This window comes from Scyliorhinus torazame, chromosome 3 (genome assembly GCF_047496885.1).
Source record: "Scyliorhinus torazame isolate Kashiwa2021f chromosome 3, sScyTor2.1, whole genome shotgun sequence".
Taxonomy (NCBI): domain Eukaryota; kingdom Metazoa; phylum Chordata; class Chondrichthyes; order Carcharhiniformes; family Scyliorhinidae; genus Scyliorhinus; species Scyliorhinus torazame.
In genome coordinates this window covers 199,276,039-199,296,880 of record NC_092709.1, presented here as the reverse complement: position 1 = coordinate 199,296,880, position 20,842 = coordinate 199,276,039, and the positions used below count along the sequence as shown (strand labels likewise).

Below are 20,842 nucleotides of genomic sequence, written 5' to 3'. Positions count from 1 at the left end.
GGCTAGAAGAGCAGGTCAAAGGCTAGGAATTATGTGGCAAGTAATTCACCTCCTGACTCCGCAAAGGCTGTTTACCATCTACAAGGCACAATTCAAGAGTGTAATTGAATACTAAACACTCAAAAGCTCAACCCCATCCAGGACAAAGCAACCCAACTGATTGGTACCCCTTCCACAAACGTTCACTCCCTCCACCAATGATTAACAGTGGCAGCAGTGTTCTACCAGATGCCTAAGATGCCTTAGGCAGCACCTTTCAAACCTGCAATCATTATCATCTTGAAGTACAAGAGCAATACCACCTGGAGATTCCTTTCCAAGATACTCACATACTAACCATCTTGGCTTAGAAATATATTGCTGGGTCAAAATTCTAGAACTTTCTCCCTAATCATAATAATAATCATTATTATTGTCACAAGTAGGTTTACATTAACACTTCAATGAAGTTACTTGACAATCCTCTAGTCGCCAAATTCCGGCGCCGGTTCGGGTACACAGATGGAGAATTCAGACTGTCCAATTCACCTAACAGCACGTCTTTTGGGATTTGTGGGAGGAAACCGGAGCACCCGGAAGAAACTCACGCAGACACGGGGAGAACGTGCAGACTCCACACACAGTGACCCAAGCCGGGAATCGAACCCGGGTTCCAGGTGCTGTGAAGCAACAGTGCTAACCACTGTGCTGCTGTGCTACCCCAGCCCTGTGAGTGTACCTACATCACATGGACGGCAGTGCTTCAAGAAAGCAGCTCACCACCACCTTCTCAAAGAAAACTAGGGATGGGCAACAATTGGTGCTCACGTCTCCTAAATGAATAAAAAAAGATTATCCTATTTTCTGAAAATGATTCACTTGCATTGTAGAAAAATTTGAATGAAGAACTCTAGTTTGTGCAACAATAACATATGTGCCAATTGTAAAAGATACATTTTGAAGCTGTAACTATCTCTTAATTTGCCTTGTTCCTTTCCAGGGTTGGGAACCACCTTAGTCATCAAGATGGCAGCTCTGATTAATACACACCAGAGCTACCTACGGATTCCCCGAGTAGCTATCCATCCTGCAGAAGACGAGATGGAGCAGATGGAGAATGGACAAAGCAGGTACGACTGAATATTGAAAGTTGAGGTATCTTCTTGTATCAGGAATATTGTTATTTCAGAGAAGTTTCATTATGAAACATACATTACATAAAAGGTTCTGTCAAGTGAAAGAATGACTCTTTTTATACACTTGACTGTATGCAATTCTGAAGAAAAATGCACACTTCCACTAATTTTGTACAATACATTATTTTGATATCCTTTTCAAGCATTATCTGTAAGTGTTAAAAGCATGATGAAAGTATGTTTCTTTAAAGTCTTTATTGTCTGTCCATCTATCATTGAAAAGTGAAAAATGAAGTAAGAACTCTTGCCTGGAAAATACATCTGACACCCGAGATTGTCTGCAGGTTTTGCACACATGCCAACCACATAGAACCAGCAGACCTTGTAAAATCTATCCGTGTGTTCCTGGGCCAAAGACGCACAAAGTCTTTGTTCCTTAGTTAATCATATAATATCTTCCTCCAAGGCTGAGAGATGAGTTAAATAAATAATCTTTATAGTCACAAGTAGGCTTACATTTACACTGCAATGTAGTTACTGTGAAAAGCCCCTAGTCACCACATTCCGGCACCTGTTTGGGTACACTGAGGGAGAATTCAGAATGTCCAATTCACCTACCGAGCACGTCTTTCGGGACTTGTGGGAGGAAACCGGAGCACCGGAGGAAACCCATGCAAACCCAGGGAGAACGTGCAGACTCCGCACAGACAGTGACCCAAGCCGGGAATTGAACCTGGGACCCTGGTGCTGTGAAGCCATAGTGCTAACCACTGTGCTACCGTGCTGCCAAGTTAACATTATGCATATAGCTTGACAAATAGACGTGGAGATTACCTGAATGTAATTCGCTCCATTTGTTAAAATCTCAGTTAATTTATTTTTAATGTGAAAGTTAATAGTTGTACCAGGAAACCAGTCTGTAGCTCGAGTTGTGGTCTTTAATCTTTAATTTTGGAATAAAGCATCTGAACTCTTATGTGCAAACTGCCAACAGCTTTAATGTGGAGTATCTGACAGTTTACTTTCTCAGATAAACTTAAGTGTTCATAAAACAGTTATTTGTTTCCAAAGACTGTAAGAAACATTGGGAGTATCTCCCCAGCGTGGGCGGGGAGAAGGCTCATGGCGGTGGGGGGGGGGGAGCAGTGGTTAAAAATAAAAATGCAGGAAACTACATCCCACTCTACCGGAAGCCAGGTTCTAACAGGAGCAGGTCAGTGGAGTTGTGGAAACGATTGGCTCTCAAGAGATGGATTGTTCACTAATACCATGTGGTGGATTCTCCTCCGGCAGCGAGAATCGTGATCGGGCAGAGAATGTTGTGTGGAGCAAAAAATTGGGGTTTCACTCACTGGGCTGCTGTCATACAAGGTGGTTCATGCTGCTGCCTCATGTCCTGCCACTTCTTGCTGAGGATGACACCATCTGGGACATTCATGTATAAATGGGTGCCCTGCCCCACCCCAACCTCCACACCACTTCCTTCCCACCCGGCAGATGTTCTACACCCAGGCTCAGCCCATGCTTCACACCCATCAGACAGAGGTTAGATGCAGGTTGGACTGGTGGTGCAAAAGTGTTTAATGTTTACTCTGTACAATGGTGTGCCCTAACGCCTAACTATCGTCTATCTACTACATCCGTGCCAACTTAAGTGTCATCTACCTTCCTTATCTTGCATGGCCTACAGCTCCTCCTAGTTTTACCCCAGACAGCTCATCAGAAGTAGAGGCAGCTTGCTGCATGTCTCACCCTCTGCTCTCTGATGCCCTATGCAGCCGTCCTCTGAAGGGCATGGGCCTGGATGGACTCGGATGACTTCTGGGTGTCACAGGTGATGACGTGTCAATGCCAGTGTCAGGTAGGGAGGGGAGATGGATTCGGAAGTGCTGAGGTTTTCCAGCACCTGCCCTGATGAAGGCACTGGCATGGGCCCCATCACTTTTTCCACCCTCGGGATGCCTGCTGGCACTTGGGCTACTCCATGGGACGGGGTGATGCCGGGCTGAGCTCTGGAGTTGCCACCATCACCTGGCACTGCCATTCTTGGAGGCCCACCCTCGTCTGAGCCATTGTCTCGATGTCCACAAAGGTGTCGCACTGAGACTGGGTCAGGTATCTCAGTGAGTGACACATGTCCCTCTGTTACGTCCTTCACTGCTTTGGTCATGCCCCCTGTGCATGTGACATGCCCCTCTGTGGCTGGCCAAGGTCAGTCAGCATCCAGCCAATGTTCTTGATGCCCTTAGCCATGAACCATTGTGACAGGGCCAAGCTCTGGAGTGCTGTTGCAATGCCCGTCTGTGCCCGGGACATGTCCCCCTGTGACTGGGCTTTCCTGTCCTGCGCCTCAGCCATCAGAGGCACAGTGCGCCCCAAGCCTTGGACGCCATGACACTTGGCTCTGACTTCTTGCCCATGGTTTTCCACCACGGATGCCACCCTTTCAGTGTTGGCCTGGGTCCCACACATTGTCGGCAACATTTCCTGTGCCTGAAGGCGGTTAGACTCCTCCAGCTATACCTGGCCCTGGAAAGCTGCTGACATCCCCTCCTGTAGATTCTGGCTCTGCATCTCCATCAGTGATGAGATCAAACGTTCCAGAAACGCGATACCTGTCTAGACTACAGCTATTTCCTGGGATTGGGCAGCCCTCCAACTGTCCCCTCCCTAGGGCATCCCTACTTCCACCTGATGTGCTGCAACATGTGTGACGTGCGCATCAAAAGGTGATCCAGGAGCCTCATCACTAACATTTCCCACCGAGGTGAAAGTCTCTGCGATGATGGATGGTGCAGGTTACAGCAGTGTTGAAGCGTTGGTGTTTTCCCCAGAGTGGTACTCCGGGGTATGCTGGGATCTGACTGGGGCCAGAAAAGTGCTCCCAGCGTGAACGTGAATTGCATGTGATTCAGTTCCACCTGGAGAATAGTCTCCCAAATGGCGAATCGAACCCCGTAGCCCAGGTTTTCATTCCGGGCTAGATGGGTAGAGGTGGGGGAATTTCCAGCTCCGCAAACCCACCCTTTAAAAATGGCTGCCCTGATGTTGGATTTTCGTCAGGTGGGGGCGGATTGAATTAGAAGACGGTGCTGATGACCCCGGAAGAATCGAGGAAGAAGCTGCTTGCAGAGGTGGGCTGATCGGAAAGCATGACTTGGCACTCCAGCACGCTGTCCAAAATATAAAAATAAACAAGAAACAAACCTCCAGCCCACATTCCCATCACCCTCCCACACACTCCCCATGCCCCATCCATGGAACCTCCTGGCCCCCATCTACTCCTTGGCACCTCATGTACCATGCAAAGTTATGCCCAAGTCAATCCCCATGGCACACATGCCCATATTCAAGCTTTGCCCCCCCCCATCCAACAGCCTATTACCTATTACCCCCATGCTAAGCCATGACCCCCATCCACCTCAATAGCTCTTTACAGACCTTCACTCAGCATCCACCATTGGAAGACGTCAGAACCCATGCAGAGATTAGATAAAAAAACAGTTCTAAGTGTCTATTGCAGGCTTCACTATACAGAAAACACTTTCACAAAAAAAACATTTACTCCTCCAACTAAATGAAGCCATATAAAACCAAACATCTCATTCAAGTGCACAATTCCTGATGACAACAAGCACTATAAGTTATAGTCCCATATCAAAGTGTCTATAATAATAATAATTTTTATTATTGTCACATAAGGCTTACATTAACACTGCAATTAACTTACTGTGAAAATCAACCACTTGTAGTTGGCACTCAAACCCTGAAAGCCACCCTACTGTAATAAAGAATGGTATGGAACCAGCCATGCAGCATCAATCTAGTAATCGAAACCCTCAGGTTTATGTCAATGGAGTAAAATAGTAAGCAATCTGTTTTTTAACATTCAAACATTTTTTTCAAAGATTTAAAGGGTAGGACTTTTAAATGCCTTGACAGCTTGATAGCTCTTTTTGGCAGGTGCTTTTGACAGTTCCTCTTGACATCTTCCTTTGATAGGACTTCTTGACTGGTGCTTCTAACAGTTTTGACAGTTGATTTTGTCAGATCTTTGACAGTTTCAATGAGCTTGACAGTAGTGGGTTTATGCACTATTTGTTTCCTATTTTTAATAATTCCAAAGAGCACTTTATCTCCATCAGAAAAATACCAGAACTGGATCCTAAGGGGTACTTCCCTCTTCAAAGAGGTATCCAAACAAATCCATGGAGTTCAGACCTATTCTTACTGCCTAATCTGTACACTTCAGGTCTCAATATTCCTGGCCTATCAGAATCCCACTTCAGTGGAGGCAACTGATGATTTAACTGGATAGCTGCCTCCATAAACCCTGCATCCGTGAAATGCCCCCTGAAAAATGGGAAATGCTGAAATCGGGTGAAATTTTGGGGCAGTCCTGCTATGTTTGTCACAACAGAGAGGTGAAAGTCTTGGCCCATGAGTCAGCATTTTAACTCAAATTTTATTGTTAACACCTACAAACCAGGATTCCTAGATCTTGAAAATTCCAAGCTGGTGAAAGGAAGTGGGAAGTGCCTTCATTTCACTTTTCTAGGGCCAGTAATAATAGGAGTACTTTGCAGGCCAGCAAGCGTACAATTTGAACACCCTGTGATGGGGCATCCTTGCAGTGCTGGACTCCCCTACCCAATGGTGTCCTTTTTGCCCCCCCCCCCCCCCACCCTTCTCTCTGTGATGTCAGCATCCGCTCACCAACTGCTCGAACTCAAAGGAGCCTGATGGCCAATCTGATTGGTTATTGGGTGGGTAATCTATTATTTCTGGGGGCAATGCCGCATGGATCTTGAATCCACCAAAATGCATCAATAATGATTTACGACCCTACTCCATATAAATAAGATGCCCTCCCATGCATGATCTGCTGAGCATGAGCACTGAAGGGTTCGAATGGGGAGAATCCAGCCACTGAAGCAGTCGTCTGTGTATATACAGAGCCTGTGCTCTTTAGATTTAGATATTGTTTAACCAGCAAATAAACCTGCCCAAGGAGTTTATCAAATATGTTTCAATTTCTGCCTTCAGAAGCTGTGAAAAAACATGGCCGTTCATGTAAATGGTCAGCTGCAATTAGGTTTAATGACAGCTGGACAGATAATAATAATCTTTATTAGTGTCACAAGTAGGCTTACATTAACACTGCAATGAAGTGACTGTATACAGTATAAATCTGGACTCAGATTTTCAGTTCCTGGGAGATATTGGTCCGTTTTTAGAAACTGATAGCTAGTCATAAGCTATAAGATGTGTTGGGGAAAAGCATGAAATACATCCATTCTAAATAACTAAGTACAGGATTTTGCAGTTGAATACATAATCAGTCTGGTAATCAATGTGTACATCTGACTGTTTGTCTAAATGTATTTAATTTTTAAGATAAATTGTGTGGTGAATAAAACCACTAGCTTTATATAATGGCCACTAAGGACATGTATTACTCTTTTATAATAGTATGTGTCACACTAATAGATTAGCTGAACATCTGTAAAGTATTACATTTTCTATGTATGGTACTCACTTCTTATTTGGGCATCACCATTCTCTGATATACAATCACACCTGCTGTTGTACTCTCCGCTGTTACATGGGGCTGGATTATATGCTCAGGGTGGGATCCATCCCCAGTGTAAATGTCAGAGATGAGTTCACCTTTGCTTGGCCAGCTTGACCCACTTTAAATCTTTGGATGCTGGTCCTTGAATCAGTGTAAGGTGAGACTTCTATCCTGTTCCAGGGGGAAATCCCACCGGAAATAGCTGCTGGCCAATCGGAGAGGCCATCGGCTTTGCATCACACCTGGCTCGGTGGCCACTGCCAATATTGCAGGAGGTTACATGCTGGACACAGATCTCTCCCTCCACCCATTAAATTGGAACGTCAGAGGGATGAGGCCCTTTATTGGGAATTAATTGCCCACTTAAAGACCTCAGATGGGCCATGAGTCGGCAGCCCACGTGACGCCTCACCCACCTCCTGCAAAATTGTGGTGGGCTTGAGTATGTGGGCCAGCAGTGGGCACACCCCTGATGACATGGTGCCTTAATTTACCTGTCCGCCACCTGTTTCCCTGCTCATGGGTGGCACATAAAATCCAGCCCATGCAGTTTCATGAGCTCTTGATGCTGCGAATGGTCATTCCCAGACCAAGAGCATTATAAATACACCCTATTGGATTTATTTCAGATTTCCAGCGTACACTATATATTATATTTGTCTATTGGGAATCCAATTTGTCCTGAATTTCATTGAGCAACAGCACAGAAAGCTAAAGGTCACAGTCAACCTTACCAAATTATGATCTCTGCCATACAAAACTTAATTTACATTCCTAACATAATCACTCGCTTCAAATTATCTTGTTGTGGGCTACCCAATATTCATACATACAGATTAGGTTGTTTCAGATCAACATACTCAAGAGAATGTTCTCCATTACCGAATTGTAAAGTTTGTTTTAAATTAACTTTATTTCTAACCATTATGCTGTTGCTTAGGAACCAGACCCTTGCTGATGACATGCAGATGTCTAACATTAACAACAGCAATAACAATGATGAGTAAGTATAAAGTTGGATTTCTAAATCAGGATAACAGTTTTGCCATTGTGCATTTAATACAGTTTACGAAAATACATGAATGTCAGATTTGGCTCTCTTGTCTCTGAGATAAAAGGTTTTGATCCCAAACTCCATTTCAGATACTTCAGTATGTAACCTATACCAAAACTTTGGTTCAGTACTTAGCGAGGGCTGCATTATCAGAGGTCTTTTGGATAATATATTAACCCTGTCTGCCCTCTCACATACATGCAAGATCATAGAAGTAACTTATCATCGATGTACATGGTAACTTGACATAGAATTCCTACAGTGAAGAAGGAGGCCTTTTGGCCCATCGAGTCTGCACCGACCCTCTGAAAGAGCATACTACCTAGGCCCACTTCCTACCCCTGGGGAGTTGTTGGTGTAGTGGTACTGTCCCTTAACTATTGATCCAGAGATTCAGGGTAATGCTCTGGGGACCTGGGTTCGAATCCCGCCAGGGCAGTTGGTGGAATTTAAATTCAATAAGAATCTGGAATTAAACGTCTAATGATGACCATGAAACCATTGTCAATAGTCATAAAAACCCATCTGGTTCACTAATATCCTTTAGGCCTACAAGTGACTCCAGACCCACAGCAATGTGGTTGATAATGCCCTGTGAGGCAGCAGTGCTAACCACCGTGCCTCCGATTCTACGGCACTATTTGCAGAAGAGTAGGAAAGTTTCTTCTGGTGCTATGGCCAATAATTATCCCTCAACCAACACCTCTAACAAACGATCTGGTAATTTTCATTACTTACTGTGGGAGCTAGCTGTACACAAATTGACATTTCAATGGTGACTACAGTCCAGAAATACATAATTGGCTGTAAAATGCTTAGAAATGTCTTGAAATCAGGAAAGAGCCTTTATAAATGTAAGTTTTTCTTATAAACTTCAGACAATATTAACATTTAAAGAAAAATGAGAAACATTGCAGCTTTGTGAATTTGGGCACAGATAAACTCTTGATATAATTTTACATGAGATTATGACAGGATGAATGATAAAAACATCTTCTTTCTTAGCGAGAAAGAAAAAAATAAAGAATCCAAAAAGAGCAAAAAAGAAAAAAAGGGGTAAGTGGAAAATAACTCATTTCCTTTTTATTTATTTAAACAACCTTTATTTCCCTCCTTCCTATACAAGTGCTTAATTTCAATCTGTTTTACAGTAAATCTGATGGCAAAAAAGGAGAAAAGAAAAAGGATAAAGAAAAGAAAAAAGATAAAGACAAGAGTAAGGCAAAGGCAGGGGAAAAAGATAAGGATGAGAAGAAAGATGAGAAGAAAGACGAGAAGAAAGATGAAAAGAAAGATGACAAGAAAGATGATGTAAAGGATATTTTGGAAAAGTAAGTGTGTTTAACTTTTAGCTCATTAGAGTTTGGCAGTATTTGTATGGATATGGAAACATAATTCATAGCAACCACCTGTTTGTCATAAAACTTAAGACAGACACTGCAAGAAAAACAATGGTGATTAATTACCAAAATACTTAATAGTGCAGTTTTTTTCAATAAGGCATCCCTTTAAATCTCACAATCACAAAATCAGTAAGCAAGCTTAGGAACTACTGTAAGTTGAAACATCAACTCATTTAAAGCAGAAAAGCATCAGAGAAACAAGAATGAGTAGACTTATCTCCTGAGCAATGCTGCTAGCAATAGGGAAAAGTTGAGATTTTAGTCTCTGGCTTATGTCTCAGCACTTCCTTTGCCCACTCACAAGCAGCTTTCTGGTTCCCAGAACTTCTCACACGAAGCTGCAAGCAAGTTAGGATCCCAACCTTTATAAGGTAAATGTAATAATGTTTGCAAACCTGTGAGAAAGTATCATGTGACCAGATAGTACATGATCAGATGTCATGTGATCAAACACCATGTGATCAGATGATCCAACTTGGATTTTGTTCTTCGGTGGCTGTTATCAAGAGTAGTGTTGTCCATTGTCACATGATCCGCACATCTCCAGAGGTTTATCGCTTCATGAAATCTCCGACAGAGTGTGCTTTAAAACAGTATGATTGCACCTCTGACATCCTCACTCACGTAAATGGGGATTGTGGTGGAGGGAGAGGAGGCCAGTTAGTCGTAGCAGCAGCAACATATTTAGCCACCAAGAAAGAGCAGCAACTGATGAAAGGGTTGAATGGCATTGAAGGTTGCATGGAAGAATAGGACAGTGTAGGTGTCACTCCCCTGCTGGCAGAATCTACAGAGAGTGCTCCAATTGCCTGCACATGACTGAGGCACAATTTAGAAGAAGGCTTCACCTTTCAAGGGTGCCAGACGTTTTCTTTCGCAAAATGGTTGGCGCAGATATTGCCTCAAAATGCTGTGGGGGACACCTGATACATGTCGCTTTAAAAGTGACCGCTAATCCTGAACCTTTACACTTCTGGGTCATTCCAGGGTCGTACGGCGAATCTCTATGGAGTGTTATAATCTGTTGCCTGCCAATGCATAAAACTTGTGACCGATGAATTATTCGGAGGGATGAGACCTTCATCAAGTTTACTAGGAGAGCCAAGCAAGTGAGCAAGAAGCTTTGGGGTAATCCCTGGCTTTCCAAATATGGTACTATTGATTGTATATGTGGCAATAAAGGCACCTGTGGGGCATCTCGGGGCTTTTGTGAAACGGAAGAGCTATCACCTATTTAATGTACAGCTTATGTGAATTATCAGAAACAGGCTTTCAAGATTTGTGACGGAATTCTGAAAGTTGTCAAGGTTCCTACATATTCTAGAATTCCCAGGTGCCAAGGCATTTTACCCCACACCACCACCTCCACCCCAGCCTCCGCAAGACTGGATGGCAGTGGAGGATATACAATATCCATTTAAAATGTGACTGATGACGCCAATTAGACATCCTCAAACCAAACCCCTGCTGAGGAAAGCCAACCATGCCTCTGCAAGGGCTACCATCAAAAGGATGATTAAAGACGAGCTTTGGTATCTGGACTGGTCTGCAGGTTCTCTGCAGTATTCACCAGTTTGAGTGTCCCATAATTGTTGTTGTTTTCTTGCTCTTCCTCGGGGTGAGAATTTGAAGGAAGATAACTTGGAAGAACACTGTGAAACGTCAAAGGAGGAGTCCAATACCAATTCTGATGATGAACCTGAAGAGCCACAGGCCCATTTGGAGGAGCTGGCAAGGCAAAGGTTTCTTGGAGCAATGGGTACCAGGGAAGCACTGATCCAGAGAAATTTCCAGTAGGGTGCCACAGGCCTCATGGAAAATCCCTACAGAGGCAAGCAAGAGCATTAACCAACACCTCATTGCATCCTCTGGTGCCCTACCGCTTTCCCATCATAATCATTCAAAGATTCAGGGAGAGAATTTCAGTCAGTTGCAGGCCGGCATGACACCAACATCTAGTGGGAAGCAACAATTCAAAAAAGTGTATTTATTCAACAGCACACTCATGTTACACAAATATATATCACCTGTGGTGGCCTTTTAGTGCTAATGAATATTTTCTCATTTTATTCCTGACTGCTGCGCCTTGGTAGTCCCCTATTGCTGCCAGTTGTGCTGAAAGCAGGCTGCTGGCTCTGATACCCCATTGGTGTGGATGCCTCTGTCGGTCGACCTCTGATTACCCGAGGGCATGAGGGTCCAGACTCCTGCACAGTGACAGGAGCCTCCTCCATCGCTGCAGAATGCTGAGGCACTAGTGGAACTGACAGAGGGGTGGAGAAGACGCAGTCACATACATACATAGCACCAGATGAATTAGGAGCCGGAGAAGGCCATTCAGGCCCTTTGGTCTGCTTCGCCATTCAATAGGATCATGGCTGATCTGATTGTGGCTTCAAATCCACATTCTTCCTGTACCCAATAACCTTTGACACTTACGAATAGTATTTATGAAATGCGCATGGCACCATTGGTTCCCCTCTATCTACCCTTACCATTTTACACACCCCAGCTGTGTGTCAGGACTGCATTTGGCACTACAGCCATTAGTGTACCAAACTTTGACACACCAGACAGACACCTTCCAGCACTATCTAATGTATAGCCTGCCATAGATGTTGCTCCAATTACCAGGTGTCTTCCTTACTCACTCTTACAGAATGTAAAAAATCATTCAATCTCGTCTGCTTATGTAGTCAGAACTTTCGACCGCACAGCTGCTGACCATGACCACCATTTCCATCTAGGCCTTCTTGGCAAATTGGGGAGCTTGTCTCTTGCCATCTCACTGGAGGAGAATCTCCTGCTGCTCCCAGAGAGTCTGGGGGCAGGGTGCACAGGGAGACACCTGTGAACCAACCTGGTTCACAGCACCACAGCTTTGGCTAGTGGTGGACCTTTCAGGTTTCCAAATACTGACTGAGCTCCTCGGCAGCAAATGGCTTGATGAGGCAGAAATCTCAACATCAGAGGCTCGGGGCCAGATTTAGGTGGCGTTGGGGCAATGTCAGAGTTCTTTAAAGATGGCAGATGGGACCCAGATGCGGAAACTTGACTCCATTTCCAACAGATCCAGTTTCTAGCAGCAGGGAAAGGAGGTGGGCATGAATCACACAGGTGGGAAACTCAAACTCAGCAGGACCATTTGAAACTAGTGCTGAATTCAAATGACTCAATTTTTGCAGTTCCAAATGCCTTAACCTGTACTGTTTGTGACTGCAGAGTCACACATTTATGAAGTAAATGCTCTTGAAGGGTGTCAGTTTAAGTGCCAGGATCCGAAGTTAATTAAATCCCTAACCATTTAAACATGAAAAAAGACTCCAATTGCTGAGAATTGGCAAGTAACATTTATAAAATGACCCATCTGCGGCAAGAGAAAAGTTAACCATCTCCTCCTGACATTCAGGACAGGATTCACCGCCCAGTCCACCTCATGTTTTTTGGCGGGGGCGGCGGCGCGCCAGCGGGATCTACCGGTCTCGCTGCTGTCAACGCGATTTCCAGTTTACAGCACCCCTCGCCGCCAGGAAACCCGTATGCCGGTGTGGTAGCGTAATTTCCCACCGGCATAAACAGCTGGTAAATCCTGCCCTCAATAGCATTACCATCTCTAAATCCCCCACTGTCAATGTGGTTGGATTGCAGGGATGGGGAATGTAGATTGGTGGGAGAATGAGGGGGTGTGAAGACTGTAGTCTAGAGGACCTAACAGTATTTAGAACAATGGGGACAATGAGGGCTTTCTAACTAGCCCAAATAAACACTCGCCCACCCACGCTGGCCACCATCAATCTGCTTCTGGGATTGCTGGGCCTGACTGGACCTGGCCACTGCCTTTCTGAAGTGAAAATTACATGTGACGGGCCATTTGGTGGGTTTGCCAATCAGAACAGTTCCCAGCTTGAGCTTCCCACCGTGATAGTGAAAATCCAGTCTCCTATCTTGCCTGCTCCTGCCTCGGGCCTCTAATGGCCAACCTAATTTGGCAACCTTTCTCATTGGCCAACCTAATTTGGCAGGAACTGCGTCAGAGGTTTCTAACAATCGCTTCACCGTTTTGCCTGCAATTCTGTTGTATTGGAATGATTAAACTTTGCATTTTCCACTTGTGCCTGCAGGATTTTTTCAAACAAATTAAGTTCCCCGTGTACATTTATAATTTAGCATGAATTTCCCATGCTTCTCCTTGCTGTTATATTTTTAGATTTTCTGACCTTGGGCGAGATTCTCCGACCCCCCCGCCGGGTCGGAGAATCGCCGGGGGCTGGCGTGAATCCCGTCCCCGCCAGTTGCCGAATTCTCCGGCACCGGATATTCGGCGGGGGCGGGAATCGCACCCCGGGGGGGGGTGCCCTCACGGTGGCCTGGCCCCCGATTGGGGCCCACCGATCCGCGGGCGGGCCTGTGCCGTGGGGGCACTCTTTTCCTTCCGCCTTCGCCACGGTCTCCACCATGGCCGAGGCGGAAGAGACTTCCTCCACTGTGCATGCGCGGGAATGCCGTCAGCGGCCGCTAACGCTCCCGCGCATGCGCCGCCCGGAGATGTCATTTCCGCGCCAGCTGGCGGGGCACCAAAGGCCTTTTCCGCCAGCTGGCGGGGCGGAAATTCATCCGGCGCGGGCCTAGCCCCTTAAGGTTGGGGCTCGGCCCCCCACAATGCGGAGCATTCCGCGCCTTTGGGGCGGCGCGATGCATTTGCGCCGTTTTGGGCGCCAGTCGGCGGACATCGCGCCGATACCGGAGAATTACGCCCCTTTTCTTATTATGTTTCTTCTGTGCCTTTTCTGTTATTCTTTTAGGATCAACGCATGAACGAGGAAAAATGTAATCTATATTATGGCTTGTTAAGGGTTATCATAACTACTCATATATTTCTATTTTAAAAATAAATTTAGGGTACCCAATTCATTTTTTCCAATTAAGGGACAATTTAGCGTGGCCAATGCACCTACCCTTCACATCTTTGGGTTATGGGGGTGAAACCCATGCAAACACGGGGAGAATGTTCAAACTCCACACGGACAGTGACCCAGAGCCGGGATCAAACCTGGGACCTCGGCACCGTGAGGCTGCAGGGCTAACCACTGCACCACCGTGCTGCCCTTACTCACATATTTCTAATAATTGTTTTACTGATTGTTATAGTAACAGTGAAGCATAATTTACTGACAACTTTTACCAAACCCCGTAAAAGAAAACCATGGCCAGAATTTCACGCTCCTCCCCACCCCAACACCTGGCGGGTTTTAGACAGAGCGTGAAATTGCAGGGGCAAGCCCACCCTCCTAGCCCTCGCAGTGATTTTTATGCTGAGGCAGGCTAGCCCTCAGATGGGAAGTTACACTTGCCCCTATTGAGACCCTTAAGAGTGTCCAATTAATGGTCAATTAAGGACCATTTCCCACCCAGCCTCAATTTTGAGACTAGCGAGCGAATTGAAGATCCATGGAGCAAGGCCAGAAATAATCCAGGTTAAATCCTGGGCGGTAAGGTCTGCCTCCATCAGAAGTCCCTTTCTGACTGGGGGTGCCCCCACCTGAACACCAAGTGACCTCCAGACCTCCCTCCCACACGGAACACCCATCCCCCCCTCACACATCCCCAGGTCCTCCCTACGCGACCTGCCCTGGGACCCTGACACTTAAGTTTTCCTTGCATTCTGGACTTGGTCTCAGGCCTTCTGGTGAAGTTCTTTGTCCGGCCAGCACAGTACTGTTGCTGCAGCGACTGGATAACTGCTGGCCAATCAGGTTGACCGGTAGCTCTCCAAGGTGGGGCCCCCGCATGAGTAAGAGGGAGAAGTCCCTCCTACTGCCAATCAATGCTCATTTGAGCGTAAAATATTAGAGCGTCAACTAGAGTTGGCCAAGTCCTGCCATTTTAACATTTCAGGCCCACGGATTTGATCTGTCCATGAATATATTTTCACTGAAATAGTAATTTTGGAGATTTTCAGATAATTAAGATTCTCACTTCCATTGCAAACAGAAGATATTAAAGCAATCTGAAGTATGAACTGTCCGTTCATTTTGATGCATATGGTTGACAAATACAAACATTGGAATTGTTGGACAGTTGTCACTTGAGAGTGCTGCCACGAAAATGTATTTTTTTTTAGGAAATACTAAGTTCAATGTAGCTTTCCTCTTTCAAATCACATCATTTTTATATGGTCATGTATGTTCATGCATATTATGCTAATGAGATTGTCTTTATTTCTGTTCTGTACATTTTGTGTTCAGGTTCGAGAAGATGGTTCCCATTCTTGACCCAGCAGGGAACATATACTACAACTGGCTCCTGATAATTACAATGCCTGTAATGTACAACTGGACAATGGTCATAGCTAGGTAGGATGATCAAAATAAATTGTCAAATGGCATAGTATAAATGTTATGGTGACATGGTGGAGTATTTAATGGTGATTGTGGGCTGAATTCTCCCGACTTACCCACCATAAGAAGATCTTGGGCGAGACGCCGACAATGGAAAAATCCATTGACCTCGGGCGGGAATCTTCGGCCGGGTTCGCCCGGTGATGGAGATTCCCGTCCCGATTCTGACTTTATGTAATCCTCCCATCTAAGTCGCATCACTATGGGAGGTGACATATGTTGGCCTGGGGAACAAGGTGGAATGGAGTATTAATTATTTCTAGAATGCTTCAAGGCATCTTTTAGGATCTGACTCAGGGCACAGTTGTCTATAACCTGTGATGACCTTTGACCTGGAAACAATACAGTGAGAAAAAAATGTTAATTCTTTAAAATGTTTGTGGAATCTGTAATTGTTTTTATGAATGTTTGAATTTGATTTTTAACCATTTGTATCAATGGTAAAGGGATCAATTATAATTTTCTTGGGGAATAAGAAATACGGGCCCATGTGATCTGCGACACCGTGAACTGGGAGCAGTACTGAAAGGATGAAGATAAGATACAGGTTCCATGTCACTGGTAGACACAGAAGACAGACAAAGAAGCTGCTGCTGTAAAGATTAAAGAACTTGAAGGAGATGATGATCAGCACACAGATGCAGACACAAAGAGAAAGTGGTCAGAGACAGAAAGAACACGTTAAATCTTGTGAGATGTAACTTTCAGGAACAGGCCAGAGTTTCTGTTTGGCAGAAAAGGGCACAGGAGTTGTTGGAGGTAATGTGTGAGCTGGCTAAAATGGTCAAAAACCTGCAAATCCAAGAAATAGCTTAGAGATGTGAAAGAACTGGAAATAGCCAAACCATGAACCATTTTAACGGTTGATCAGTTGAAAAGAAACTCTATAAAGCTACACCATTAGGACGCTATGACACAAGGGAGTTAGAATTTGTAGAAGTGTGCCTTACGAATGATAATCGCACTTGTAAAACTCTGAGAGGAAACGTGGTGTTAGATAGGACTCCTGACCTACTCTGCATTAATAAAGAATAATGCATTATGGAATTCCCCCACCTCCCCCATCACTACATCCAACTTATCTCCTCAGCCCCCCTCATCCTACCTCTTATGAGCAAGGCACCCTGGGCCTGGCCCCTGGCATGGGCAACCTGACAGCCAGGCACCATGGCACTGCCAGCCTGACACCCTGACAATGACCCTCCCAGCCTGGCACCAGGGTACCAGCCTGCCCAGAGCCCGATACCGGGGGTCTCCAGTGGTTTGGGTGACCACCCCCTAGGTGCTGTTATACCTGGTCCACGTTTCTGTAGACCAGTACTAAACAGCGCCCTGCGATGTCTCCCAGGCATGGCCTGGGATTCAACGGAATCTCACGAGTTTCGAGTGTTGTAAATATTGCGAGAGGCCTCTCACGAATTTCAATGGCCTTGTCGCATCACCAAGTCGGGCTTTCTGATACAGTGAATGAGAGTGCAGGAAATTATAGGTGTTTTCTATTTGAGGACAAAATGATCCGGCTTTTGTTCACTGAGGCAGACAACTCAATTGTTATCCTTAGGGATACAGGGGTGACACAGTCATGGATGATAGCCAATTACTTGACCTTCCCCCCAAACTAAGTTATTAGTCCTAGGGATTGATGGAGCTATTTACCCTGCCTCTATATAAAGTTATTTTAATATGTGTCTTAGGTGGCGGTCCTGTAATTGTCGGTGTTATTTCTAATTTGCCGATTGACAGCGTAGGTTTCTTATTAGGAAATAACTTCTCTGGGGATAAGATATTGCTATCTCCAGTGGTTTGGGGAAAGCCCATTGAGGGTGTTGAAATTGAAACTGTACAGGGAAAGCTGGGTGACATGAAAGAGCACCCGACGTTCTGTAAACCTGCAGTTAGAAATAATGGGCCGGATTGTCCGTTTCTGCGACTAAATGTTGACGGCAGCAGAGAATCCGTGGAATTCTACGACAGGAAAATCGGCACCTGCACCGTTTCCGCTACTGGTGAGCGGCCAGCACCTGCACCACGTGGAACACCATCGAATCCCATGACAAACGGTGCAGGATTCACCGGGTCCGTGATGGACACTTGCAGGGTTGACAAGCTTCAGCCGCGCATAAACATACACTCCCCAGACACATATTTATCAAAGCTGAAAAGTGTTGGAGCGCCCATACAACTGATGGGTCGGCTGGGGCCAGAGGGCATCCAGGGGGCACTAGGTTTAAAGCAGGCTGTCAGCGGCATGCGGCCCACAGCCCACCTCATGGCTACCCCCCACTACTCTCCCCTTCCTTGACAGAAGCCCACCGGCCAGCGGCATGACTATCGGCAAAGTATGGCGGTGCTGGACACTGACCGTATGCCCCCCCCTCTCTCTCAGCAGTCACCACGTCAGGTTCACGATTGTTGAGAGCCGATGTGGACCACGCCGTCAGGAACTCGGCTCATTGGAGGTGGAGAATCGCGGGTGGGCCCACTAATGATATGCAAACGGTGATCAGAGTACGCGAGGCATGCATCGCATTGACGGTGTTTGCGAGGTGACGGAGCATCGCAATTCAACATCCAACTGCCGCCTTCCGCCATTTTGGCATCAGGACCTATTCTCCGTCCGATTGCACGCCTCGATTTCGGCTAACAGAGAATGTCGCCCAAGATTTTTAATAAAACTGTGTTCAAGGAGTCAGAAACTAAGCTTGCTAATTCAAAATTGACCTTGGAACATAAGGCTGAAAAGTAAATGTCAATGGAAGTAAGAGACAAATTAAAGCTGCCTGAATTTTACAAGCAGGAAAAGCGTGAACAAGGTGAGACAAAGCAACTGGCAACAGTATTCAAAATTAATGATGAAACCGAGGGAAAACATGATTGCAAAGAGAGTGGAAAATCTGAATCCAGCGGACAATATAGCATTGTGAGGAAGCATACATGTTCTTTAAGACCTCAAAATGAAAAAGTAATCGCTTTTGATATAGTGGAGTTAAACACAGCTCTACTGCATTGGGAGTACAAGAAACAAATTCAGAACATTTGTGATGCACAATCAATTGCACAAAGACGAGAGTTGAATACAACTGAGGCTTTATTGCTCTAAGATGTGTAGCCTCCAATGGGTGGACTATATGAGTGGGCGGGCCTTGTCCGCATAGTTTGGGACCCGCTGGACGTAGTATGAAAAGAACCCCAGGCAGCGTTTGAGGGCCTTGCGGCAGTGGGGGAGGGGGAGCTCCATAAGGGGGCACATGCGGTCGGGATCGGGCCCCAGAACTCCGTTCTGGACCACATAACCGAGGATGGCTAAGCGGTTCATGCTGAACACGCACTTCTCCTTGTTGTAGGTGAGGTTTAGGAGAGTGGCGGTGTGGAGAAATTTGGCAAGGTTGGCATCGTGGTCCTGCTGATCATGGCCGCAGATGGTGATGTTGATGGTGATAGGCACGGAAAGGTGGCCCGAAAACCGTACCGGTCGACCATTCAGTCCATCTCCCTTTGGAAGACCGAGACCCCGTTGGTGACGCCGAAGGGAACCCTGAGGAAGTGGTAGAGGTGACCGTCTGCCTCAAAGGCAGTGTATGGACGGTCCGCTTTACGGATGGGGAGCTGGTGGTAGGCGGATTTGAGGTCTACTGTTGAGAAGACCCGGTATTGTGCAATCTGATTGACCAAATCAGATATGCGTGGGAGGGGGTACGCCTCGAGCTGTGTGTACCGATTGATGGTCTGGCTGTAGTCCACGACTATTCTGTGTTTCTCCCCAGTTTTAACTACTACCACTTGGGCTCTCCAGGGGCTGTTGCTGGCCTCGCTGATGCCTTCCTGATGCAGCCGCTGGACCTCGGACCTGATGAAGGTCCTGTCCTGGGTGCTGTACCGTCTGCTCCTGGTGGCGACGGGTTTGCAATTCGATTTGCGAATAGGGAAGGTGGATCGATCTTTAGGGTCGCGAGGCCGCACACAGTAAGGGGTGGTAGGGGGTCCGCCGAATTTCAGGGTTAGGCTCTGAAGGTTACACTGGAAGTCCAGGCCGAGTAGTAGGGCAGCGCAGAGATTAGGGAGGGCGTAGAGGAGGAAGCCGCTGAATTCTACACCCTGGACAGTGAGTGTGACCGTACAGTACCCCCGGATCACCACGGAATGGGATCCGGAGGTCAGGGAAATTCTTTGATTGGCGGGGTGTACCGCAAGGGAGCAGCGCCTTACCGTATCCCGGTGCTCCCGAAGTCCAGCAGGCAAGAGGTCACGTGTCAGTCGATTTTAACACTGGTCGATGCGGTTGCCAGGTTGTGCGGACAAGACTGGTCAATGGTCACTGAGGCGAGTCGTGGTTGGTCGTCGCTGGTGTCGGATGATGGGGTGCCCGGGGGGCACGGGTCCTGGAACGCTGGTGGTGCCCATGTGCCCATGAGGGAGACAAGATGGCGGCACCTAAAGATCTTGGGGAGGACAAAATGGCGGCGACCATGGGCCGCACGTGGCGGGGGTTGAAAAAGATGGCAGCGCCCATGGGCCGCATGTGTTGCACGGAGGGGAAGATGGCGGTGCCCACTGGCCGCGCGTGGTTTGAGGAGGAGTAGATGGCGGTGCCCACTGGCTACACGTGGTCCGGGGAGGTGAAGATTTTGGTGCCCATTGTCCGTAAACGAGGGGGTGGGGGCAATAGCAGCGACTGCGCAAGCCTGGCAAACCGCGGCGAAGTGCCCCTTCTTACCGCAAGCCTTACAAAGGGCAGTGCTGGCCGAGCTGCGTTGGCGGGGGTGTTGCTGCTGGCCGCAAAAGTAACATCAGGGTTCACTGGCTGGTGCGTGGCGCAGGTGTATTGGCTTGGTAAGGCCCCGCTGTGGCGGCCGTCTGTGAGGTCCACGATGCGTAGGAAGGGTGGGCCGCGCGGCTGGGGTGTAGGCCTGGCTATTGCGCGAGGCAACCATTATAGAGAGCGCTAGCTTCTTTGTCTCTGTGAGATCGAGCATGGCCCCCTCTAGAAGTCGCTGGCGTATGAGGTCCGACCCAATCCCCGTAACAAAAGCGTCCCGCATAAGGAGGTTTGAATGTTCCATGGCCGTAATGGCCTGACAGTCACAGTCCCGGACTAGTGGGATTAGGGCCCGACAGAAGTCTTCTATGGACTCACCAGGGAGTTGAGAGCGAGTGGCGAGTACGTGCCTGGCGAAGAGCGTGTTCGTTTTCTTGGCGTAATTTTCTTTGAGTAGCGTCATAGCTTCGGCGTAGTTTGACACGTCCTGGATTAGCGGAAAGACATTGGAGGTCAACCTCAAGTACAGTATCTGTATTTT

At 46.8% G+C, this 20,842-nt stretch overlaps 1 protein-coding gene across 1 annotated transcript in view; it reads left to right on the top strand.

Moving 5' to 3' along the window:
- cnga1b (cyclic nucleotide gated channel subunit alpha 1b) overlaps positions 1 to 20,842 on the top strand; it is a 109,379-nt gene that overhangs the window by 63,846 nt on the left and 24,691 nt on the right. The window contains exons 2-6 of the mRNA XM_072497935.1: positions 980 to 1,109; positions 7,631 to 7,693; positions 8,750 to 8,800; positions 8,896 to 9,075; positions 15,393 to 15,500. Of these exons, the coding sequence (XP_072354036.1) occupies positions 1,006 to 1,109; positions 7,631 to 7,693; positions 8,750 to 8,800; positions 8,896 to 9,075; positions 15,393 to 15,500 (506 nt within the window). The 5' untranslated portion in view covers positions 980 to 1,005. The remainder of the gene's footprint in view (positions 1 to 979; positions 1,110 to 7,630; positions 7,694 to 8,749; positions 8,801 to 8,895; positions 9,076 to 15,392; positions 15,501 to 20,842) is intronic.